The 26158-nt window shown below is 44.5% G+C and overlaps 1 protein-coding gene across 1 annotated transcript; it reads left to right on the forward strand.

Moving 5' to 3' along the window:
• The first annotated feature begins 59 nt into the window (after positions 1 to 59).
• LOC129715169 (calcium-activated chloride channel regulator 1-like) lies at positions 60 to 21365 on the forward strand. The gene is made up of 14 exons (XM_055665038.1): positions 60 to 271; positions 445 to 588; positions 3794 to 3944; positions 4660 to 4768; positions 5526 to 5691; positions 6507 to 6722; positions 7002 to 7226; positions 8342 to 8519; positions 12072 to 12178; positions 13007 to 13228; positions 13457 to 13718; positions 14580 to 14747; positions 16314 to 16541; positions 18400 to 21365. The coding sequence occupies exons 1-14, from the start codon at positions 107 to 109 to the stop codon at positions 18798 to 18800; spliced, it is 2742 nt and encodes a 913-aa protein (XP_055521013.1). The 5' UTR covers positions 60 to 106; the 3' UTR covers positions 18801 to 21365.
• Positions 21366 to 26158: the final 4793 nt, after the last annotated feature.

Here is a 26158-nt window from a genome sequence, read left to right on the forward strand (position 1 = left end):
CAGCCATCACCAAACTTTTCCGTTCACTCCCAGGAAATGGGTGTCACTAGAGAACCTATTTCTTGCTTTATATGAAGTATCGTTGAGCAGAGTGAGTTTCAGAGCAATGAAAATGTTTTACAGAATCCTAGGCTTCGTGTTGCACTGTCTCCTGGATGTCTGTGTTCTGAACTGCTCCAGAGTTACACTGGTCAACAATGGGTATCGAAACATTGTTATTGCGATAAATCCCAACATCCAATATAACAACAAGCTCATTGAAAACGTTAAGGTGAGGTGATGTCTGAAGCGATCTAATTTCTGCTGTTTTGTTCATTGTAGGTTATTCATCTTGCGTGTGTTTCGGATTTAATGCGAGTTAATGGCGCATTATCGCGTTCATACGCTGCCCGCCAGGTGATTAAAAGCCAAGAATTATCTTTTAATCCTGAATTTACTTTGCAGGAGATGATGACTGAAGCCTCGAACTACCTCTCCAAAGCTACAATGCATCAACTTTACTACTCAGATGTAAAAATCGTGCTACCTGCTACCTGGGCACTGAAGTCGAACGTGGTTCAGAGAACAAGTACTGAGTCATACGAGAAGGTAAGTGCAAAGGGGTGAGAGATTTAAATGATTATTAGTCGTTTCCCACCAGCGGCACCTCCTAAAAAGCCCATTGTAGGTTGTAGTGTTATGTTGAGTGATGGAGCTGAGGAAATTGAAGATAAATCAGGCCGAATAGCAACTTACCTAGATATTCTTACAGGTACTATCTCCCTATCCGTTTAGTTTATTTTAGTTTAGAGATACCGTGTGGAAACAGACCTGTTGACCCACTGTGTCCACATCGACGAGCAATCACGCTTTCATACTACTTCTATCCTACACACACGGGACAATTTATAGAATCCAATTCACCTATAAAACTTGCACGTCTTTGGAGTGTGGGAGGAAACCAGAGCAACAAGAGAAAACCCACGCAGTCACGGGGAGAACTACAAACTCCTTCCACACAGTACCCTTGGTCAGGATTGAACTTGGAATTCTGCCACTGTTAGGCAGCAACCACCACTACTCCACTATGTCACCCTAGTTAATAGCCTCTCAATGAGAGACAAGGTAATTCCCTATAGACAATAAAAAATTGAACTTATTTATGTAAATGAATAAGTATAGTTTAGTTTAGAGATGTAGCATGAAAACAGGCCCTTCAGCCCTCCGAGTCCGCACCGACCATCGACCACTCATTCATACAAGTTCTATGTTATCCTAAAGATAGACACAAAAAGCATTTCTGGAGAAAAGGAATAGGTGATGTTTCTAGTCAAGATACTTCTTCAGACCACTAGGGGACAATTTGCAAAGGCGAATTAATACTACAAATAATACTACAATAATAGCACTGTTCGGTGACGACTCACCTTCACAGAGCTGGCCGAGTCCGGAGCGGGTGGAGCTGTGGTGGAGCGCTGCTGTGGCCCGACCCCGGGAGATTCGGAAGCTCCTACCGCTGGTCTGTGGACAGAAATACCGGGAGCCCACAGGTCTCTGGTTGGAGACCGCTTTTCGGGGCTTCCGCAACGGCGACTTCTCCCGCCCGAGTTGCGGGGTTGAAGATTACCTGGAGCGGGGCCTTACATCCCCGCCCCGCGCGGCTTGGAATTGCCGCGGGATTTTGTAAGCGCCCGCCGGGGCTCCAATACCAAGACCCGGTGCTTGGCCTTGCATCACCCGGCGTGGCTTTAATGGCTGCGGGACATTTAACATCGCCCGCTGGGGGCTTTGACTCTGTCTTTGACTCTGACATGGGGGGGAGAGGGGAGTGCAGGGGAGAGATATGTTTTTTTTGCCTTCCTTCACAGCGAGGAGAAGATGCTGTGAAGGAAGGCAAAAAAAACAACGGGGTCCAAATGACAAATAAATTGTATTGTATTGTATTGTATTGTATTGTACAAATGGAAATCTTTTTTGAGATGTGAGAGGAAACCGGAGCATCCTCAGGAAATCCTTGTGGGAGAACGAGCAAATTCCGAACAGACAGGAAGTCAGGATCGAAGCTTGCAGGAATGAGAACCTGGCCCAAAAGGACAATGGGGAATTGTTCAAGCACAAGGAACATTGACAGAATGGAGTCTGGAAAGACTTGGAGTATGATGTACTGGGGCAAATAGGTCAGGCAGAGATGAGGGAAACATAAGCATGATTGACCCCAGATCTCTCAATACTCTTACACTAATGGCCCTGTCCCACGGTACAAGTTCATTCCAAGAGCTCTCCCGAGTTTGAAAAAAAATCAAACTCGTGGTAAGCACGGAGAATGAACGTAGCGGGTATGTCGGAGATCTTAGCTCGTAACGCTAATGGCAGGTAACTCGGGAAGACTCGCTAACGGCAGGTAAGCTCGGGAAGACTCGTGAAGATTTTTCAACATGTCGAAAAATGTCCACGAGAGCCCCGAGTGCCGACGAGCGGCCATTACTGTAAATCTCCGAGTTCGAATCAGGGCAAACTCGGAAGAACTCTTGGAATGAACTCGTACCGTGGGACATGGCCATAAGTTCTCAAACATAGCATATTAAAATTCACAATTTACAAGGAGATTACTAACAGTGATGGACACAGCCCATCTTGGGTACTGAGCTGCCCACCATTGAAGATATCTAAGGGAGATACTGCCTCAAAAAGGTAGCCAGCATTACAAAGATTCACACCTGCCATCGGGAAGAAAGTGTTAGGAGCAAAGATCTTATAGCGAAGCAAGATGGGTTACTCTCACGCAAAAGTGAGGTACGCTCATGGGCGGATTCATGGGTGATTATAGGACACATTTTAGCAACCTGACTCCGCCATCTTGCTCCGCTTTCTTGCTCCCGCCTTCTTGCTTCCGGCCAAAGATTGGATCCGCAGCGAGGAGAAGGAGTGTGGGGCCTGGGGCAGAGGGGAGAGAGAGTGCGGGGCCCGGGGCAGCAGGGAGAGAGAGTGCCCCAAGACAATGTTTCTTATTTACAATGTTTCTTATTTAATGTCCCTTGTCTAGTCTGAAATAAAGTTCATTATTGGATTAGAAGAAATATAATTGTGTGTGTATATACATTTATATAATTTTCATGTATGTGTGTTTATAAACATTTTATTCTTTAACAAGAATCAACAGAATTATGAACTAACAGAATTATGAATCTAACCCTATATCACGCACAAAATGTCCCCCCCTGTCAATCACCCTGCGAGTCGGGTCGGTTCTGGTTACTACAAAATCAACTCAAACACTGCTTGTGAGCCATTTAAAAAGAAATGATTTAAAAAACATTAGAAAAGACAATTTTCTTCATGACAAGAAGTTTGAACTGACAGATTTATGAATTTGACCCACACAAACTGTTGCCCCGCAACATTGATTACAGTGCGAGTCGGGTCGGGATCGGTAGGCTCAGGTTGCTAAAATGGGCGTGGAAATGCCCATGATCCCCTCCATAGCGTACTACACGTCAGTCCATTGCATTTAGCAGGAGTAGCCTATCTTGCTTCGCTATAAGATCTTTGGTTAGGAGTCTGCAAACTGTGACCTCCAGGTTCAGGAACAGATTCTTCCTAACTACTAGGCTATGGAACAGTACAAACAGCAACTAAATTCCAAACTACGATGTGTCTTGTTTGCTCTTTTGCTTTGTTTTGCACTAATATTGTTTTTGGTTAATTTATGTTTCAGCATATATGACAATTAAATGCTCTTCAATTCCCCTCTTGGCAGTGTTTTCTGTTTGTGCGGAGGGACTTTCACCTAGGAATGTGCAATTTTCTTTCATAGGCGAGTGTAATCATTGCTGAACCATATCTTAAACAAGGAGATACTCCATACACCCTGCAGTATGGCGGGTGTGGCGAGAAGGGACGGTATATTCACTTCACCCCAAACTTCATTCTAAACGACAAAATGACCACCATTTACTGTCCGAAAGGTAAATTACATTAAATTAATTTGCACTGCTATTTCATGTATTGTATGTACTGCTTAAAACTAAATTGGGGTAACATGATATTTTGTCAAACACCCAAGTGTATCATTTAATAACTTTAGTTTCAGTTTAGTTTAGAGATACAGTGCGGAAGCAGACCCTACAATCCGCGCCGACCAGTAATCCCCATACACTAAAGTTAGCCTACATACACTATCGCTCCATAGATGTGTATGTAGAAGGGTCTCTACCCAAAATGTCACCTATTCCTTCGCCCAATAGATGCTGCCTCACCCGCTGAATTTCTCCAGCATTTTTGTCTACATACACTCGGGACAATTTACTATTTTTCCAAGCCAATTAACCTACAAACCTGTACGTCTTTGGAGTGTGGGAGGAAACCGGAGATCCTGGAGAAAATCCACGCAGGTCACGGGGAGAACGTGCAAACTACGTACAGACAGCACCCGTGGTCAGGATCGAACCCAGGTCTCTGGAGCTGTAAGGCAGCAACTCTACCACAGCTCCACCGTGCCGTCCAACCTATTGTTCCTTCTTTGTATGCTTCTTCCTTCTCCAATGTGTGGCTTCCTGGGCAAATTCAACACGTCGATGTGGGTGCATAACCAGACTGACTCAGATGCTCTTGGTTGCTATTTGGACCTCTGCGAATGCGAAAGAACTGAATTCACCATTGCAAAAATAATTATTTTCACAGGTAGGGTATTTGTTCATGAATGGGCCCATCTTCGCTGGGGTGTGTTTGACGAATATAATGATGCGGTTCCATTTTACATATCTGACAGCGAAACTGCTGAAGCAACAAGGTACGGCAAGGCTAAGTGCATAATCTGAATTGCTCTTTGCGATTTCTAGCTGAAAGAAAACAGGGAGGAATTATATTTCTACAGCAACTTCCAATTATTTAGTGTCCAACCTCCACTAGTATTTGCTGCAACTTAGATTGTTTTCTCTGGAACTCCGGTGATTGAGGGGAGACCTGGCAGAATTATATAAAATGATGAGAGAGTGGACAGTCAACACCTTTTTCCAAGAGTAGAAATATCAAAGTATAGCTTTAAAATGTGAGGGGCAAAGTTTAAAGGAGAGGTTTGAGGCGAGTTTTTTATACAGAGGGTGGTGTGTTTCTGCAACAAAATGCCAGGGGCTGTTTAATTTAGTTTAGTGACACAGTGAGGAAACAGGCCCTTCGGCCCACCGAGTCCATGCCTACCACCGATCCCCATACACGAGCACTATCCTACCCACACTAGGGGGAATTTACAGGCAACTGATCAGAATTGAAGACTAGGCTGTAAATGAGAGGACCAGTATATTTAAGAAAGAGCTGCAGATGCTGGAAAGATCGAAGGTAGACAAAAATGCTGGAGAAACTCAGCGGGTGAGGCAGCATCTATGGAGCATCTATGATTCCATAGATGCTGCCTCACCCGCTGAGTTTCTCCAGCATTTTTTTCTGGACTGGTAAATTTGATCACTCCTCATCTGTTCTGATGAAATTGTCAAGTGTACAAATACGTATGAACGCAAGTGCAGATTTCTAATTATTATTTTGATTTGCAGATGTTCTCTCAGCATAAGAGGAAAGACTGCTGAATGTAAGGGCAGTGTGTGTTCTTCATGTACCACTGATGAAAGCACAGGATTACCAAACAAACAATGCCAATTCTTCCCAGAGAAAAATCAGAGGTCATCATCTTCAATAATGTACTTACAGGGATTGCCGAATGTAAGTAAAGCCACAGGAAGCTTGTTATTTGCCCAGATTGTTGGTTGTTGTTGCTGGCTCTAAATGGAGTTGCCAAACTTACTAATTAGGACTTAAGTGGACACTGAGAGTCTGAGGACTTACTCATGGATTTGAGAGGCCAACTGTCAATTTTCATTCCACCCGCTGGATTATTGTCTATTGGTGGACCTTTGGTCAATGGTCCAACGTTGGGGGCCAGAGGAGGGAGAAGGAAAGGGCGGGAGAGAGAGAGGGAGGAGGAAGAGAGTAAGGAGCAGGGAGAGAGAAAGAAGGTGGAGAGAGGGGGAGAGAGTTTGGAGGATGAGAGAGAGAGGGAGAGAGAGTGGGAGAGGGGAGAGAGAGGGAGAGAGAAACAGAGGGTAGGAAGAGAGTTAGCTGAGAGAGAAAAGAGGGAGAGGGAGGAGAGAGGGGGGAGAGACAGGGGGGTCTGAGGGAGAGAGTGAGAGAGGTGAAGAGAGAGACGTGGAGAGACTGAGGGTAGGAGAGGGGAGAGGGAGACAGAGAGAGTGGGGGGGGAGAGAGGGAAGGAGAGATAGAGAAGGAGGAGGGAGGGGGAGGGAGAGGGAGGAGAGAGGGGGTGAAAGAGGACAAGAAAGAAACGGGAGAGAGAGTGTGGGGAGTGAGCGAGAGAGAGGGGAGAGTATGGAGAATCCATGGTCTTGACTGGATTCCGGAACAGCATGCTGGGGTACTATTCTCAATATATTGTAGTTTTACATTTAGCGGCATATTGTTGAGTGCTTTTGAGCGGTTCTAGCCTCTTTCACCTCAGTTCTGTTTCTGCAAACTTCCAGGTGGATAAATTCTGTGATAACAAGACTCACAATGCTGAAGCGCCCAACATGCAGAACAGAATGTGCAATTACAGGAGCACTTGGGACGTGATCAGCAAGTCGGAAGATTTCAGAAACATTTCCTCGCCCCACACTGGTTCGGTCGAACCAACATTCACGCTCCTTCAGGCCAAGGATCGTGTGCTTTGCTTAGTCCTTGATGTCTCAAGAAGCATGGTAACGTTTTTACAATATTCCATCGTGATGTTTTGCTGAATTCGCTGTTAGTATTGGCAATGCTTTATTATTGTCATATACACCGAGATACAGTAAAAGGTTTTGACTGATGAAGGTTAATGTACTGAAAGCCCGCTTGACCTTCCTATCTACCTGTGATGCCATGTTCAGGGAATTATGTACCTCCACTCCTGGATCCCTCTGCCCTCTATAACGCTCCCCATGGCCCTGCCACGTTTTTTGTTTCTGGACACTAATCGGTGCCTTTTTGATATACAGGAGAATCGCATTGGCAGGCTCCGACAAGCAGCTGAGATATTCTTGCTGCAGATCGCTGAGACCGGATCATATGCGGGAATGGTCACTTTTAACCACGGTGCAAGCATTCAAACGCGTTTAAAAAGGATCAATAATAATAAAGTGAGAGAGGAGCTTGTAAAGCTGTTACCAACATTAGCTACTGGGGGTACAAACATCTGTGAAGGAATTCGGTCTGGCTTTGAGGTAAGGCTGTGAAGTTTGTCCAATTCTATTCATTTTAATTAATACCTGTAAGTTCATATGTACGAGGAGCAGGATTAGGCTATTCGTCCACAGAATCTACTCCATTCAATCATAGCTGACTAATCTTTCCATCTCAACCCCATTTTCCTGCCTCCTCCCCATAACCCCCGATACCTGTACTAATTAAGAATCTGGCAATCTTCACCTTTAAAATAAATTCCACAGATTTACCACCCTCTGACAAAAGAAATTTCTCCTCATCTCCCTTCTAAAGGTACTTCCATTAATTCTGAGGCTATGGCCTCTGGTCCTAGACTCTCCCACTATTGGAAACATCCTCTCCATATCCACTATCTATGCTTTTCAGTATTTGGTAAGTTTCAATGAGGTCCCCCCTCATCTTTCTAAACTCCAGCGAGTACAGGCCCAGTGCCTTCAAACATTCATCATATGTTAACCCAACCATAATTCCTGGGATCATTCTTGTAAACCTCCTACAGACCCTCTCCAGCACCAGCATTTTCTTCCTCAGATGTGAGGCCCAAAACTGTTCACAATACTCCAAATGTGGTCTGACCAGTGCCTTATAAAGCCTCAGCATTATATCCCTGTTTTTGTATTCTCACCCTTTTATTTAGTTTAAAGATACAGTGCGGAAACTGGCCCTTCGGCCCACCGGGTCTGCACTGACCGCAATCCCCGCGCATTACCGTACATATACTGGGGACAATTTACATTTATACCAAGCCAATTAACCTACAAACCTGGGTTACACAAAAAAGCTGGAGAAACTCAGCGGGTGCAGCAGCATCTATGGAGCGAAGGAAATAGGCAACGTTTCGGGCCGAAACCCTTCTTCAGACTAACCTACAAACCTGTATGCTTTGGGAGTATGGGATGAAACCGAAGATCTCGGAGAAAACTCCGTACAGTCAAGCACTCGTAGTCAGGATCGAACTTGGGTCTCTGGCGCTGTAAGGCAGTAGCTAAACCGCTACGTCACCATGCTAACCTCTCAAAATAAATGCTGGCATTGCATTTACCTTCCTTACTACCAATGCGACTTGCAAATTAAAAGTTGCATTTTTTCCCATGTTGATAATTCATTGTTGCAGGTACTTCGTGGAGATGACAGTGCCACCCAGGGGGATGAAATCATTTTACTGACAGATGGAATAGATCACTCTATGGGTAATTGCTTCCCGGAAGTGGAACAAAGTGGAGCTGTAATCCACACTATTGCATTGGGGCCATCTGCAGCTGAAGAGCTAGAAGAGCTCTCAACTATGACAGGTATCTAGTACTCAAAGGAAGTGGCTGAATATATTGTGTTAGGATAACGATTATCCCACTGACTGACAGAGAAGACTAAAGGGCCTGTCCCACTTAGGCGACTTTTTAGGAGAGTGCAGGAGACTGCGCTCGCCTTATGATCGCCATATGTTTGCTGGTGGTCTCTGGTGAGTCTCCTTCATGGTCGCGAGGAGTTCCCGCATTCTGGGAACTAGTCGCGGCTTCAGTATGGTCGCCGCAAATTTTTCAACATGTTGAAATATTTTCTGCAACAAAAAATTGGTCACCATGGAGAAAATCGATAATCCTGTAGTCGTAAGTGCAGTTGTAGTGGGGTCGCCATGTAGTTATGGATAGTCGAGGTAGTCGTAGGTAGTTTTAGTTAATATGTGGGTGGCGCGACTCTCGTCAGCAGCGGCCTCTGCAGTCGGTCTGTCTTTTTATTATTTTCTGTTTCGTTTCAATGTAGTTTTTAATTATTTTTGTTGGGGTATGTGTGTGGGGGTCGGGGGGTGGGGAAACTCTAAAATCTTTCCCCTGCACGGGAGACCCGACCTTTTCTTTGTTGGGTCTCCGTTGTCGTTGGGGCTGCTACGTGGAGCGGCCTCCAACAGGAACGACCTGGGGCTCCAGTCGCGGAGCTGCGGACTTACCCACCATCGCGGAGCGGGTGGAACTGTGGTGGTGCGCTGCTGTGGCCCGACCCCCGGAGATTGGGAAGCTCCTACCGCAGGTCTGTGGACAGAAATACCGGAAGCCCGCGGGTCCCTGATGGGGCCTTACATCACCGCCCCGCGCGGCTTGGAATGGCCGCCCGACTTTGTGAGCGCCCGCCGGGGCTCCAACACCAAGAGTCCACTGGGGCTCCAACACCAAGACCCGGTGCTTGGCCTTGCATCACCCGGCGTGGCTTTAATGGCTGCGGGACATTTAACATCGCCCGCCGGGAGCTTTGACTCTGTCTTTGACTCTGACACGAGGGGGAGAGGGGAGTGCAGGGGAGAGATATGGTTTTTTTTGCCTTCCTTCACAGCGAGGAGAAGATGCGCTGTGAAGGATGTTTGTGTAAATTGTGTTGTGTCTTGGGTCTTTTTCGTTTTGTATGTATGACTGCAGAAATGACATTTCGTTTGGACCTCAACGGGGTCTAAATGACAAATAAATTGTATTGTATTGTATTGTATTGTATTGTATTGTATTGTATTCATCGCTTTTCCTGTTCGGTCATTTTCATTGGCTCATTGGGGAAAAAAAACGTAAGCACGAGTTTTCAGAACCAAGGATAACTGACAAATGTTAAATGTCCGCCGAACTTCTCAGCTGTGTATCTCTGGCTTATTAAAAGTTGCCTGGCTTCTTAAAAGTGTCTCCACTCCTTCTCCTCCCTTCCCCCTCCCTTCTCCCCCTTTCTCCCCTTCCCCCTCTCCCCCCTCTTTTAAAGGACTCACCGTACACTGTGCTAGCCGTCTTAACCTTCCTGTTCATCACGGTGTGTGTCTGTATCACCTTGGCTTTGCACCGTGTGAATTTCAGACAGTGCTCCCCCCGCTTTCCCAGCCCCCCCGCCGTTGCGGTGTGTGTGTGTGTGTGTGTGTGTGTGTGTGTGTGTGTGTGTGTGTGTGTGTGTGTGTGTGTGTGTGTGTGTGTGTGTGTGTGTGTGTGTGTGTGTGTGTGTGTGTGTGTGTGTGTGTGTGTGTGTGTGTGTGTGTGTGTGTGTGTGTGTGTGTGTGTGTGTGTGTGTGTGTGTGTGTGTGTGTGTGTGTGTGTGTGTGTGTGTGTGTGTGTGTGTGTGTGTGTGTGTGTGTGTGTGTGTGTGTGTGTGTGTGTGTGTGTGTGTGTGTGTGTGTGTGTGTGTGTGTGTGTGTGTGTGTGTGTGTGTGTGTGTGTGTGTGTGTGTGTGTTTTTTCCACTCTGAGAGTCGCAGTTCAAGCTCCCGGTTTTTCAGGCGACTGCCAGGAACTTGACAGTCGCTGGCAGTCTGCTGGAAAATCGCCTAAGTGGGACAGGCCCTTCTGCTTCATGAGTATAGATCTTAATTTTTTTTTGGATTTTAGAGATACAACACAGAAACAGGCCCTTCAGCCCACCGAGTCCGCGCTGACAAGCGATCACCCAAACACTAGTTTTATTCTACACATTAGGAGCAATATACACCATACACCCCACACACTAGCACTATCCTACACACTAGGGACCACATAATTTTACCAAATCCAATTAACCTACAAAGCTGTACATCTTTGGAGTGTGGGAGTAAACTGGAGCACCCGGAGAAAACCCATGTGGTCACGGGGAGAATGTACAAACTCTGTACAGACAGCATCCGGATCTCTGGCACTGTAAGGCAGCAACTTTATCTCTGTGCCACTTTGCCGCCCCAGTAAAATTCTGTTCATCTGGATTCTGGGCACAAGCTTGACCCAAAATTTCCTGTTAGGGCTGTGCATAATGCCAACAACGACACATACACCTGTTTGTCATTTTAGATCCAACATCTCATATCTATTCATGTTGGTCGCTTCAGCAGAGCAAGGTTAGTCGGGATTAAAGGGGTGAACAATTTTAGTCCAAGTTGGATGAAGATAGTAGGGCGGTTGTTGCGTTAATGAGTCTTGTTGCATTAATAGTTCATAGAGTGGTATAGCATGGAAACTGGCCTTTTAGCTCAATTTGTCCATGCTGATCTAGATGCCCCATCTAATATTAGTCCCATTTTCTGCATTTGACCCATATCCTTCCAAAGAGGAGAGGAGATGCAGAGGAGGTTTACCTGAAAGCTGCCTGAATTAGAGGGTTTCATCAACAGGGTGACTGGATGGACTTGAATTGTTTTCTCTGAAACATCAGAGCTTGAGGGGAGACCTGATAGAAGTATATCAAATGATGAGAGGCATAGTGAACACTCAGAACCTTTTCCCAGGGTAGAGATGTCCAACACAGGAAGGCATAGCCATCAGGTGAGATGAGGAAAATTTAAGGGAGATGTGCAGGGCACGTTTGTTACACAGAGGATGGTGGGGGTCTGGAACGCACTCAGGGGTTGCAGCGGAGGCAGATAAAATAGTGGTGTTTAAGAGGCTTTTAGATAGGCACATGGAAGTGCAGGAAGTGGAGGGATTTGGATCATGTGCAGGCAGATGAGATCAATTCAGGTAGCCATCATGTTCAGCACAATATTGTGGGCTGAAGGGCCTGTTCCTATGCTGTACTCTTCTATATTCTACATTAAATCTTTCCTATTCATGTACCTGTCCAAGTATCTTTTAAATGCTGTTATAGTACCTGCCTCAACTACCTCCTCTGTTAGCTTGTTCCGCATATACCCACCATCCTCTGAGTGAATAGCCAGCCTCTGAGTGAATGTCTGTAAAACTGCAGCAAGTATTCACATTGTTTTGTTCCCAGTGCATACGGCAATTAAACTCTCTTGGCCTTCTTGGATAGGTCTTGCCACATTGGCTGCATTTCACAGAGTTTACTTAACTTCTTAATTATGATAGGTGATGGATATTAGCCAAGTCAATCATAAAATGTACAATTTTCCCTCTGCAGGAGGCTTACAGTTTGCGGCAACTGATGACCTGAGTACCAATGGATTAATTGATTCATTCACCGGATTAATATCAGGAAGTGGTGACAGCAGCCAGCAGTCCATTCAGGTTTGGTTACCTTCCATAAGTTCATAAGTTGTAGGACCAGAAATAGGCCATTCGGCCCATCAACTCTACTCTGCCATTCAGTCATGACTGATCTATCTCTCCCTCTCAACCCCATTCTCCTGCCTTCTCCTCATAACCCATGACACCCCGTACTAATCAAGAATCGGTCAATCACTGCCTTTAACATGTCAATAGACAATAGACAAAAGGTGCAGGAGTAGGCCATTTGGCCCTACGAGCCAACATCGCTATTCAATGTGATCATGTCTGATCATCCCCAATCAGTATCCCGTTCCTGCCTTCTCCCCATATCCCCTGACTCCGCTATCTTTAAGAGCCCTATCTAGCTCTCTCTTGAAAGTATCTAGAGAACCGGCCTCCACCGTCCTCTGAGGCAGAGAATTCCACAGACTCACAACTCTCTGTGTGAAAAAATGTTTCCTCATCTCCGTTCTAAATGGCTTACCCCTTATTCTTAAACTGTGGCCCCTGGTTCTGGACTCCCCCAACATCGGAAACATGTTTCCTGCCTCTAGCATGTCCAAACCCTTAATAAATATATATAATTCAATAAGAATCCCTTTCATCCTTCTAAATTCCAGAGTATACAAGCCCAGCCGCTCCATTCTCTCAGCATATGACAGTCCGCCATCCCGGGAATTAACCTTGTAAACCTACGCTGCACCTATCCATTGACTTGGCCTGCAACAGTCATGACTTTACGAAGTTCATCAAATAACTCTGCCGGGGACCTACGACATAAGTCCTTATATTCTCACTAAGTGATTGTATTACAGTAAAATAATGATTCTGTTTTTTTGGTTTCAGCTTGAAAGTTCAGGAACAAGCATTGGGAGCAATAGATGGTTAAATGGTACAGTTGTTATCGACAAGACTATTGGTAATGATACATTTTTCGTGGTGAACTGGGAATCAGTGATTCCGACGATGTCTGTACGTGATCCCAATGGAAACATTTATAATAACGCTTACTTTAAGATAGATCAGTCTGCCAAATCAGCTCGTCTTATGATTAAAGGCACTGCACAGGTATGGAACAAAACATTTGCTATATAGTCTGAAATGTCAAGTGTTCCACTCTTCACAGATGCTGCCTAACTTGTTGAGTTTGTTGAAATTTAGAGTCTTTGCTGAGATCAATTCGGTCAGCATAGGCAATAATTAATATTTGGGCAATGCTGGACGACACAGAGCAAGTCTTGAGAAAGCTCTTATACACCTCGCGAATATAAATAACACTGACTCTCTGTTTCCTAGAGTGGAACCTGGTTCTACAGCATCCTGAACGGCGGAGGTAACCAGGTTATAACAATCATCGTCACTTCCCGAGCAGCAGATGCACAAGTTCCGCCAATCAAGGTTAACGGGTACATCAGCAGGAAAGACTCCACTAGCCCAATGATATCCTATGTGGAAGTTAGTCATGGATTTCTACCAGTCCTGAATGCGATCGTGACAGCTATTATTGAACGTCCCAATGATCCTCCAATTCAACTGAAGCTTTCTGATGATGGTTTAGGTAGGATACATTAACCAATCCATTGATTTTAGCTTAGTTTAGGATAGAGATACATCATGGAAACAGGCCCTTCAGCCCACTGGGTCCATACTGACCAATGACTGCCCCACAGCAGTCCTAACCTACACACTAGGGAGAATTTACAATTTAACCAAATCCAATGCATCTACAAACCTGCATGTCTTTGGAATGTGGGAGGAAACTGGAGCACCCGGGGGAAATCCACGCGGTTACAGGGAGAACATAGAAACTCCGTACAGACAGCACCCGAGGTCAGGATCAAACCCGAGACTCTGGCACTGTCAGGCAGCAGCTTTTCCGCTGCGTCACTGTGCCATCCATGATCCATCCAGGTCACTAATGATCAGCAGGCAAGGACATCCTTACTTGGTCTAATCCATCGATGTTATGATTCCAGATTGCAAGCCGGATGTTAGCTTTGGCTGTGATGACCACATTCTGAGAAAAATAATAAATGAAAGATTATAAGAGCTTGTCGAAGCATTAATATCAAAGCCAATGTATCACAACCAAAGAAAGTTATGAAGCTTAGTCTTGGTTTGCAAATATTACTTAGTCATTAATGAATATCCTTTTGGTGAGGTTATCAACCTCCATTATACCATTTAGCATGTAAATGCTAATGTTTTTGCATTATTAATATTCCTTTCATCGTTCGTCAACAATCATTTATTTAGATTTTTAGTTTAGTTTAATTTATTATTGTCACGTGCACCGAGGTGCAGTGAAAAGCTTTTGTTTGCGTGTTATCCTGTCAAAGAAAAGACTGTACATGAATACAATCAAGCCTATTGTCAGAACACATTTCTTTGATTTTCATTTACCTTTCCTTGCCCTCAGGTGCTGATATTGTTAAGAATGACGGTGTTTACTCAAAGTATTTCATCGACTTCCGCGGAAAGGGGAGATACAGCGTTAAAGTGCGCGTGCTGGGAATCGAAGGCACCACAAGTGTAACGGTCAGAAGAGGAGGACAGGCCCTGTGCCTGCCAGGATACGTGGAGAATGGTAATGAAGATTCAGCAAAATAGAGGTGGAATCGCTAATACAGTCATGGAGCTACACAGCAGAGAAACTGGCTCTTTGGCCCTACTCGCCCATGCTGAACCAGTTGCTTAACAGAGCTAGTCGCCCTTGACTGCCCTTGGACCACATACCTCCAAACCCATCTGTACACTTGTCCAAATGCTTTTCAAATGTAGTAACTGTACCGGCCTCTACCACTTCCCCAGACAGCTCATTTCATGTACGCACCATCCTATGTGTGAGTAAATTGCCCCTCAGATCACTTTTTAATCTTTCCCCCTCATCTTAAACCTATGCCTCTATTTTTAGTCTTACCTCCTCTGGGGAAAAAAACTGTGACTTTTCACCTCATCTATACACCTCACACCTCAACTGTGACTTATCACCTCATCATCACCTCACCTCATCTGTGGAATTTTCTCCCTCAGATGGCGGTGGAGGCCGGTTCTCTGGATACTTTCAAGAGAGAGTTAGATAAGGCTCTGAAAGATAGCGGATTCAGAGGATATGGGGAGAAGGCAGGAATTGGGGATGATCAGCCATGATTACATTGAATGGTGGTGCTGGCTCAAAGGGCCGAATGGCCTGTTCCTGCACCTATTATCGATTGTCTGTTGTATACCGTTCAGGATCTTATTAGCCTCTATAAGTTCACACTTCAGCCGCCAATGTTCCTGGAATCAAAGACACAGTTTATCAAACATCTCCTCACAACTCAAACCTCCCAGTCCTGATAACATCCTGGAAAATCCTTTCTGCACCCTTTCCAGTTTAATAACATCCTTCCTGTAGCAGGGTGACCAGAACTGTCCACAGCCCTCCAATGATAGACACAAAATGCTGGGGCCTGAAGAAGGGCCTCGACCCGAAATGTCACCTATTCCTTCGCTCCATAGATGCTGCTTTACCCGCTGAGTTACTCCAGCATTTTGTGTAGACAAATCACCGGGCCAGGCAGCATCTCTGGAGAAAAGGAATAGGTGACATTTCAGGTTGAGACTCTTCTTATGACTGAAACCCGACCCTAACCGTCATCTATTCCTTTTCTCCAGAGACGCTGCCTGACCTGCTGAGTTACTCCAACATTTTGTGTTTATCTTCGGTGTAAACCAGCATCTGCAGTTCCTTCCTACACACAGTCCTCCAAACGTAGCCTTATCAACATTCTATGCAACTGTAACATAAGATCCCAATTTGTGTACTCAATACCCTGACCAATGAAGGCAAGAATGTCTGAAGTATTCATATATATGGGAGAATAAGTTGATCTAATTGTCAATTAGGAGTGACCTGAACGTCACCTAACCATGTACTCCAGAGATGATGCCTGACCCCGAGTTACTTTAGCACTTTGTGTCCTTCTGTGCATTCACCCTATCCAATCCGTGATCTTATACACCTCTATTCTGCTATTCAAGGAATAAAGTCCTAGCCTGCTCATTCTCACTGTAGTTTAGCTCCTCGAGTCCTGGCAACATTCTTGTAAATGTCCTTTGCACTGGTTATGGAGGCAGGATCTAAGCAGTGCATTACTTTCTTTCCTTTTAGGAAATATTGAGGTCAATCCATTCAAATCCGACATTAGTGAGGAAGATCTACACGATGAATTAGGAGACTTCAACAGGGTTCAAGCAGGAGGGTCGATCTCACTGCCATCGGCGACATCCCTTATTAACTTTCCACCATCTACAATCACAGATCTGCTGGCAACAATAGTTAAAAATAAAATTAAGCTGGAATGGACCGCACCAGGAGGAAACTATGATAAAGGATCAGGTAATTCTGACTGTGATTATAAATTACCTATGAGGAATTATTTTTTCGAGGTGTGAATTGATCCAATGACTGACGAGTTCTTATTACAGCAGGGATATAGTTGTCCCATATACATGAATTTAGTGTTAATCCATTTTAGTGGATTAAATTAAGTCAAACACAAAGAGCAGCACAATGCAGAAATAGTTTAAGAAATGTATTACAAGTGTAAAGACAATGGTTATTATTATATAAAACATTACAATTGATATAAAATATTGCACAAAACGAAAGGATTTATAGTTTAGTCTAGCTTAGTCTACTTGGTTAGTTTAGTATAGTTTATTTTTGTCACGTGTGCCAAAGTCTAATGAAATGCTTTTTTTTGTTGCGTTCTATCCAGTCAGCGGAAAGACTACACGTGATTACTATCAAGCCATTACATTGTATAGATAGAGGATAAAGGGAATAATGTTTAATGCAAGATAAAGTGCAGTCAATTCCGCTAAAGATAGTCCGAGCATCTAGAAAGAGGTAGATGATAAGTCTTTACCACTCTACAGTTGATGATAAGATGGTTCAGCTATTTGTATAAAATTAAATGATCCAAAATGCCATATGCATATTATGGCATTTAAGAGATCTTTCAATAGGTACATGGGTATGCTGGGAATGTAGGGATATGGATTATGTAGAGGTAGATAAGAGTTGGTCTTGGCATCAATTTCACTTTGCGACAATTAAATTGAATCTTGAATCTTGATGACTCAAGAAGGGTTCCTGAAATAATGACTGAAATGTTGCCTATCCATGTCTTTCAGAGATGCTAACTGATCTGCTGTGTTACTGCAGCACTGTGTTTATTTTTATAAACCAACACCTGCAGTTCCTTGGTGTCTCTATATTTATTGAAGGTTGCGCACAACCTGTCTACTTTCTTGACCTCTTTTCATAAAGCCATAGTAACTGTCTGCTTTATCCAATAGTCAATAGTCAATAGTCAATAGTCAATAGTCAATAGTCTATTTAATTGTCATTTGGACCCCTGGAGGTCCAAACGAAATGCCGTTTCTGCAGCCATACATTACACACAAATAGACCCCAGACACAACATAATTTACATTTTACATAAACATCCATCACATAGCTGTGATGGAAGGCCAAAAAAAAACCTTATCTCTCCACTGCACTCTCCCCCCCCCGATGTCAGAGTCAAAGTCAAAGCCCCCGCCTGGCGATGGCGATTGTCCCGCGGCCATTAAAGCCACGCCGGATGGTGCGAGGTCGCACACCGGGTCTTGGTGTTAGAGACCCCGGCGTGCGCTCGCAGAGTCCCGCGGCCATTCCAAGCCGCGCGGGGCAGTGATGTAGGCCCCGCTCCAGGAGCTCTTCGACCCCGCAACTCGGGCGGGAGAAGTCGCCGTTGCAGGAGCCCTGAAAAGCGGTCTCCCTCCAGGGATCCGCGGGCTCCCGGTGCCGCCGTCCGCAGACCCGCAGTAGCAGCCTCCGCATCAGCAGCAGCAGCAGCAGCGGCAGCGGCAGCGCTCCTCCACCGCTCCACCCGCTCCGGACTCGGCCAGCTCCGCGACGGTGAGGTGAGTCGGCACCAGAGTCCCCGGCTTCTTCTGTTGGAGGCCGCTCCTCGTTGCAGCCCCAACGACAACTGAGACCCGACGAGAAAAGGTCGGGTCTCCAGTGCAGGGAGAGATTTAAAAGTTTCCCCCTCCCTCCCACCCCACCCCCACCCCCCCACACGCACACACCCCAACATAAAATAACAAAACTACATATAAACATAGACAAAAATAATAAAAACGCGGACAAACAATTGTGTATTAAAAAAATTTGCATCCAATCTCCTCTATGCCTTTTTTTTTAGCATCTCGCTACGAAATGAGAATGAGTGACAAACTTCTGCAACTAAGAGACCATTTTTTCAGAGCTCTGTTGATTAATACGACTACCATATATCCACAACCCTATGGTTCCAAGGAAACGGTGACGATTTACTCCGAGCATCCAAACATGCAAAATGGTGCAGCGATCTACTTTGCTGTGCGTGCGTATGATAAAAGCAATCTTACCTCTAAACTGTCAAACATAGCCAGGGCATCTTTCTTTGAGCCTTTGTCTAAGTCGAAGTGGTGGATTTGTGAAAACCAGAAGATGTGGTTCCCAATATTGATCGTAGTTATTGGGTGTCTTATTGTTGGGATCACTGTTTATATTGTGTGCCAAAAAAAAAAAAAAAAGTGGGCTCCTGAGAGTGTACCATTGTAATAAATGGATAGTTAATAATGAACTTCCAGCCATTTAGCTGCCTTTCAATTTTACAGAATAGGTTAGAAAGGGAGAGATAATGTGAAGATCCGTTGGGAATTTTGCAATTTTTGCTCCATCTTCCAACATTTACTCATCCTAAGATTACCACAATTGGGGAGATTTCCCGACCAATGTTATCCATGGCTATTCTTTCATTCTCCTGCGTATAAACTGACTTGAAAAACACAAAGTGCTGGAGGAACTCAATGGGTCAGACGGAATCTCCTGTTGGATAGGGATAGGTGATGATTTGGGTCGGGACTCTTCTTCAGACCGTGAGGTCCTGAACCAAATCGTCGCCTATCCATGTTGTCCAGAGATGCTGCCTGACCCACTGAGTTAATCCAGAACTATATTTTTTGTAACTCAGGGTCTGCAGTTCCTTGTGTTTCCATAACCTGAAGATCTGGTTTCACTTCAGGATGCTGCAGTCCAGACTTGCACCAACACGTCTCACTTATTTGCATTTGAGCAAATTTATTTCTCTTTACAAGTGTGGAATTTATAAAACTGATTAATTTTGTTGCTATTTCCATTGCTGTACACTGATAAAAAATATCCTTGCAATGAAACTATTGTCTCCTTTTTGTGACAGTCATACAGTACGGGAATAGGCCCTTTTGCCCAACTCGTCCGTTGACCAAGATGCTCCATCTAAGCTAGTCTCATTTAGCTGAGGGGTGATCTTACAGAGGTGTGTAAAATCATGATGGGAATAGATATGGTGAATGCACAGTCCTTTATCCAGGGTAGGTGAATCAACAAACAAAGGACATAGGTTTAAGGTGAGAGAGTCAAGATTTAATATGAACCTGAGGGGCAACGTTTTCACACAGAGGGCAGTGGGGAGGAACGAGCTGCAGAGGAATTAGTTGAGGCAGGTACCATAACATTTAAAATATATTTGGACAAGTACACGGATAAGAAAAGCTTAGAGGGATATGGGGCAAATGCAGGCAAATGGGACATGTAGATGGGGCATCTTGGTTGGGATGGACTAGTTGGGCCGAAGGTCCTGTTTCCATGCTGTATGAAGGTATGACTCTATGATTACATAGTTTAGTTTAGAGATACAGTTCGGAAACAGGCTCTTTCGGCCCGCTGGGTCCGCACCGACCAGCGATCCCCGCACATCAACACTATCCTATACCCACTAGGGACAATTTTTTTTACATTTACCAAGCCAATTAACCCACATACCTGTACGCCTGTGGAGTGTGGGAGGAAACCGAAGATCTCGGAGAAAACCCACGCAGGTCACAGAGAGAATGTACAAACACTGTATAGACAGCACCCGTAGTCGGGATCGAACTCGGGTCTCCAGCGCTGCATTTGCTGGAAGGCAGCGACTCTACCACTGCATCACCGTGCCGCCCAAAGAAACAGCAGAACCTGTGAGAATTCATACTCAATCCATAATTCTTCTCTTGCAGCCAGTTTAATGTACAGTGGCATCACGGAATTCCAGGAAGATTACTGTAAGGAGGGGAGTATTTGGCCTGACTGTGCCTACTCTCTGCAAGAGGAACCCAGCTGGTCTCATTCCCCCACCCTTGTCCCAGTTACATGCAATTCTCATTTCACATACTTGCCCTGCAACCCGTTGAATGCCAGTGCAACCCACATCATATATCGTTCACCCGTGAAGCAAATACAACCGTTTAGATCACCAATCCAAAGAAACGCTGGTCTTAGAGCTACCCATGTGAATAACAATTATAATTCCCTGACAGCTATACTAATAAAGCAACAAGACACACAACTACATAAAGGTTAATATAAACATCCACCACAGCAGATTCCCCATGTTCCTCACTGTGATGGAAGGCAATAAAGTCGAATCCTCCTCTTCTCTCTTTATTCTGCCGTGGTCGGGTGAGTCGAACCATCCGCAGTCGGGACGATCCGAAGCCGGCGATTAAAGCTCACGCGTCGGGGCAATCGATGCTCCCACGTTGGGGCGGTCGAAGCTCCTGCGGCTTGGAGCTCCCAAAGTCGGTCCCTAATCAGGGACCATGAGCTCCGCGATGTTAAGTCTGCAGGCTCCCACTTCCGAGGTCGATAACAGGCAGAGGGATTGCCAGCTCCACGATGTTAGGCCACAGTGCGGACGTAGATGCAATACGTAGATGCATCTCCGTCAAGCTAAGAGATTAAAACCCAAACCCTCCCCCCACCACCCCCCACATAAAAAAATCTAAAGTACACTACAAGATGCATTTGAACACATACTAGAAAACAAAAAACGAAGGAAAAGGACGAGATAGACTGTTGGCGAGGCAGCCATTGCGGGCGCCACCTGATGAAGTCCCTCACTGTCTCTCTATTTTACCCCCTCATAAAACGCCTTCAGTTTACTGTATATAAACTCATTCTGCCTTTAACAAATCGATGCTATGTCCAAGTCATAAAGTCATAGAGAATGGAAATAGGTCCTTTGGGCCAACTTGTCCATGCCTACCAAGATGCTCCATTTACACTAGTTGCACCCAACCACGTTTGGCCCGTATCCCTCTAAATCTCTCCAAATGGACCTGTCCAAATGTTTTTTAAATATTGTTATAGTAACAACAATTATTGTTTCTAGAAATACCGTCATCATTGAGATCAACCTGAATGGTCTGTAGTTGCTGGATTTATCCATGCACCCTTCTTTGAACAAGAGCATTAAAAAATAGGCTCCTTCAGACTCTAGGCAAGACTACCAATACCCCGATCTACCACCCACCACTACGGTATCTACAGATGTTTGCAAAGCTATGGGCAACACCTCTGCAATCACTACTATTTCTCTCAGCAATCTTGGCTGGAGATGTGGCTTAGTAGCTAAATATCAGGTTTGGTTTAGGTTTACCAAGGTACAATGAAAAATTCTTGTTGTGTGCTAACCAGTCAGTGGAATGACAATACATGATTACAATCGAGCCATTCACATTGTACAGATACATGACAAAAGGGAACAACATTTAGTGTAAGATAAAGCCAGTAAAGTCCAAACAAAGATAGTCCCAGGGTCACCAAAGTGGTAGATAGTAGTTCAACACCGCTCTCTTGTTGTGGTAGGATGATTCAGATGCCTGACAACAGCTGAAAAGAAACTGTCCCTGAATCTGGAGGTGTGCATTTTCACACTTCTATACCTTTTGCCCAATGGAAGAGGGGAGAAGAGGTAGTGACCAGGGTATGATTCATCCTTGATTATGCTGCTGGCCTTGCCCGATATGTGCACTATTTTGTGTTCAGATCCCAATGTTCCATCCTATTGACTTCATTGTGAGCAGAAAGTGATTGTCACCGATGGCCAATATGCTCGCAAACATTTAGTGCCTGGAGGCAGAAGCTGTCTTAATTAAAGCAACGAGGCTCTGAAATCAGACTTTACTTCATTTGCAAAGAAGCTCTCCTTACAATTGATGCAAGTTGACTACGCATTGGCTTGGCGGCATTAGCCGCAGCATATGCTAACAGTTCACGTAATGCCCCTTTCAATCTCACTTCCAAATTAGAAAAGGCAATGGTTTCATTGAACCAAGCTGCTGGTTGAAAACAATTCAAGAAAAGAGGATATGGCACTCAGTAAATGCCCGTGTGGTAAGCCGCAGGTCTAAGAGTAACACTGAAACATGAAAATGTCTGCTGACACAGCTAGAATAGACTGTGTGATTCCTCTTGCTGTGAACTTCCAGGAAAGACCATGCCAATTAAATCAGTTGATCAGTCAGGAGGAGGGTTCCCAGCTAATGGAATAGATAGGGTTAATGCAGTCCTTTACACAAGGTGGGGGAATCATGAACCAGAGGGCATAGGTTTAAGGTGAGATGGGCAAGATTTAATGTTAAGGTCTCAACCGGAAACACCAGTCTGAAGAAGGGTCTCGACCCGAAACATCACCCATTCTTTCTCTCCAGAGATGCTGCCTGTCCCGCTGAGTTACTCCAACTTTTGATTTCCCAGTATTTCTGGGTGGTTTTAGGTGAATTCTGTGAAAACAAATGCATGTTTTAACACTACTGCCAGTTCCTTATAAGGAAGGAATGCAATTCTCTTGCCAGCCTTTTTCCATTTTAAATCTGTGCCACAAACGATGCAGTTTGCTTTTATGCTCTTCTTATATCCTACTTTCTCTTTTCTTATCAACTTCCTCGTCAACAATTATCTGGTACTGGGAACCGAGCGCGCTATCTGCTTGCACCAAGTTGTTTAACATACGTCGTGGAGCAACAACAGGCTTCCCACGGGAACGGCAGGCATCATGAAATGGTTCAGTTTCCTGCAGATGTTGCATGTTTTACCCAAGGCAGGGCACACATTGAATTGATGAGTGGAAAAGTTGCAATTGGGGCACCGCTGCAGGGTGCCTCCTCCTGGAGCAGTGCCGGACCCCCATTGTCGTGGCGGGGCCGTGTACCGCCGACGGCTAGCAACGCTGGCAAAGTTAATATCGTGATCAGCCGGTGACACCGCCGAGGTGACAGCTTCGGCCAGACGGCAGGCGTGCATAGCCTCGTCAAAAGACAGGTCGGGCTTCCGCAAAAGTTCAGCCCTCAGCTTTTCGTCGCATAGACCATGAACCATAATGTCCCTGGTCAGTTCATCGGGGGTCAGCGTGGCAAGGCGGCAACGCCTGGCCAGGTGTCGCAGCGCAGCAACGTAATTCTCAATAGATTCACCCGAGTCCTGACGCCGACCGAACAGTTTAAAACGCTCTAAGATGCAGTTAAAGGGGATGTCGCACATCGCGGTAAACTTAGCCAATAAACATACTGGCGTGGGGTCGTATCCCACTTCTGACACCATGTAAAGAAGTGTCATCAACACACTGTAACTTTATTTCCTTTATTCATACTGTCACATATGGTAACATTACAACGAGCACTAGCTGTATGTGGTCTGTCACGGGAACTAGAGAGAGAACAGTGGGTGGGGAGGTTGTAATTATACTTGTGATATGGGGAGTAGTTAGTAGTGGTGAGGTAACTATATTAAAGGTACATGCACACATCATCTATACATCATCTACAACAATGTGCTAAAGTGAACTTTGACCTCACAACTCTGGATTTTATACCCTCGATTACGAGTCCACTAACCTATCACAATGCCACCCTGAAAATAATGTCCAAGGAGAATGATTGCAGCATAAATTGACTTGCTTGGAGCTTGAGAGACCATTTTAAGAGTGAAATTGATAAAGAAGAATGTAATGCTACTCCATCAAGATTGTGTAGAAGACGCTTACGTGGTTTTGTTTCCATTACTTGCTTCATTAAAGGTGATGTTTACCTCTTGGAACACAAAACTCCGGAGTCATTATATTTTAAACAGTGAACTCTGGTTAGTATAATTTTTCTGATAGTCCCACACAAAGTTTATAATGATCATGATTTTTTAAGACTTTCTAATGAGTGCCAAACTACCCACCATTGACTCCACATACACTTCAAGTTGCCTCGAAAAACCATCAAACATAATCAAAGACTTGTCCCACCCCAGTCATTCCTTCTTCTTCCTGCTCCCATTGGCCAAATATTCTGCAATCTGTATCTTCCCCTTTGCTCCTCTTATTGTACTTGAGTGTGACTTGATTGTATTTATGTATGGTATTATATAATTTGATCAGAAAGCATGCAAAACCTTCACTGTACCTCGGTACATGTGACAAAAGTAAACCAAAACATAAATCCCTAGTTAGACATAAAGTGCTGTAGTGGGTCAGGGAGCATCTCTCTCCAGAGATACGTTACTCTGGCACTTTGTGTCCATCTTCGGTATGAACCAATTTCTGCAGTTCCTTTCTACACCCTAAACCCTTGGCACCTGATGGCTCTGTAATGAAGACCCACTCCAAGAAATAAGCAAGTTCCAAGCACCTCCGTAATGAATTCTGAAAGGTGATATCTGAAAATGAATAAAACAATGAGACCATACCAGAAGGTTTTGTTTATTTGTACAGAACTGCATCAAATTTATTCAATTGCACAGATTCCAGCCTGGTAGAAAATGTAAAGTCCCCCAAAAACATTGGATATAGAGTTAGATTGGTGGGGTTAGATTGGTTTGAGTCTCGGAATTGGTCACTGTGATTTCTCACCATGGTTTCGCTAGTCAAAACTATACAAACTTCCTACTCATCCGGAGGATGGGCAAACTAATTAGGGCAGAATTTCCAAGGGATTTCTCCTAGTTATTGGGAAAGGACCATTGAACCCCTCGAAAATATGTTGGAGAATCCCAATAATCTTTGCCGCCAACACCCGTAATTAAATCAGATTAAAGTAAATGCTCGGATTAATAACCTAAATAAATGCATTCCGTTTGTATACTCCCACTGCTTCTACAAATGTCCTTATCTTGTACTTCCGCGCAACGTGATCAGTAATCCTAACAATCAAACATATAATAACTGCGACTAGTACTGCACTCCAAATGCTCTTTGATACGCAGTTACAGTCTGGTTCCTCATGCAAAGGCACAAAGACAGAAATCACAGCTATATTGGACACCTCGGCAGACGTATGCTTCTCATGATAAGCACAGATGACAAAGTAGTGGTTTGTACTGTTCTTCAGTTCTGTATTTTCAGTGAGAATTGTAAATGTTTCCTTGGAGCCAAATGGCTGTGGTTTCAAATTTGTCAAATTAACTAGTTCAACTACGGAGAAACTGTCCCATGGCAGCATCAATTTTCCACTCAATCTTATCTCAGAGGAGGATGCTGATAAAGAAAAGAAACAAATGAATGCACTGATATATAACAAATATGCAGATATACCAAAAAAAAATGCTGCTATACCATAACTGTACACTGACTCTAATAATTTTACTATTTTTAAGATGTTCTGTTGCAACATTATTCATAGATCCCAACATTTTCCCCACGGTTGACATTATTATCTTCCTAGGGCGGTACTGTGACACAGCTAGTAAAACAGCACCACAGACCAGAGTTCAATCCCCACCTTGGGTGCTATCTGTGTGAATTTTGCTCATTCTATTCTTTGGTCACCTTGGCTTCCTCCTGGCATTCCAGTTTTCTCCCACATCCCAAAGATATGCAGGTTGATAGCTTAATTGGCTACTGCATATTACCCTTATTGTTTTGGAGATTGATAGAATCCAGGGAAAATACAAGAGAATGTTGGGAGAAAAAAATAAATAGGATTTTCGTAGGGCTAGTGTGAAACAAGCGTTGATGTTTGGTGCAGCCTCAATGGGCTAAAGAGCCTGACCATAATGTCAAGTGTTGGAAACAGTCATCTGGGTTTGCATTTTATGTAATACTGAGAGAGTGCTGAGGTTATCTGCAATCAATCACA

The sequence above is a fragment of the Leucoraja erinacea genome, unplaced genomic scaffold (genome assembly GCF_028641065.1).
Source record: "Leucoraja erinacea ecotype New England unplaced genomic scaffold, Leri_hhj_1 Leri_104S, whole genome shotgun sequence".
NCBI lineage: Eukaryota > Metazoa > Chordata > Chondrichthyes > Rajiformes > Rajidae > Leucoraja > Leucoraja erinaceus.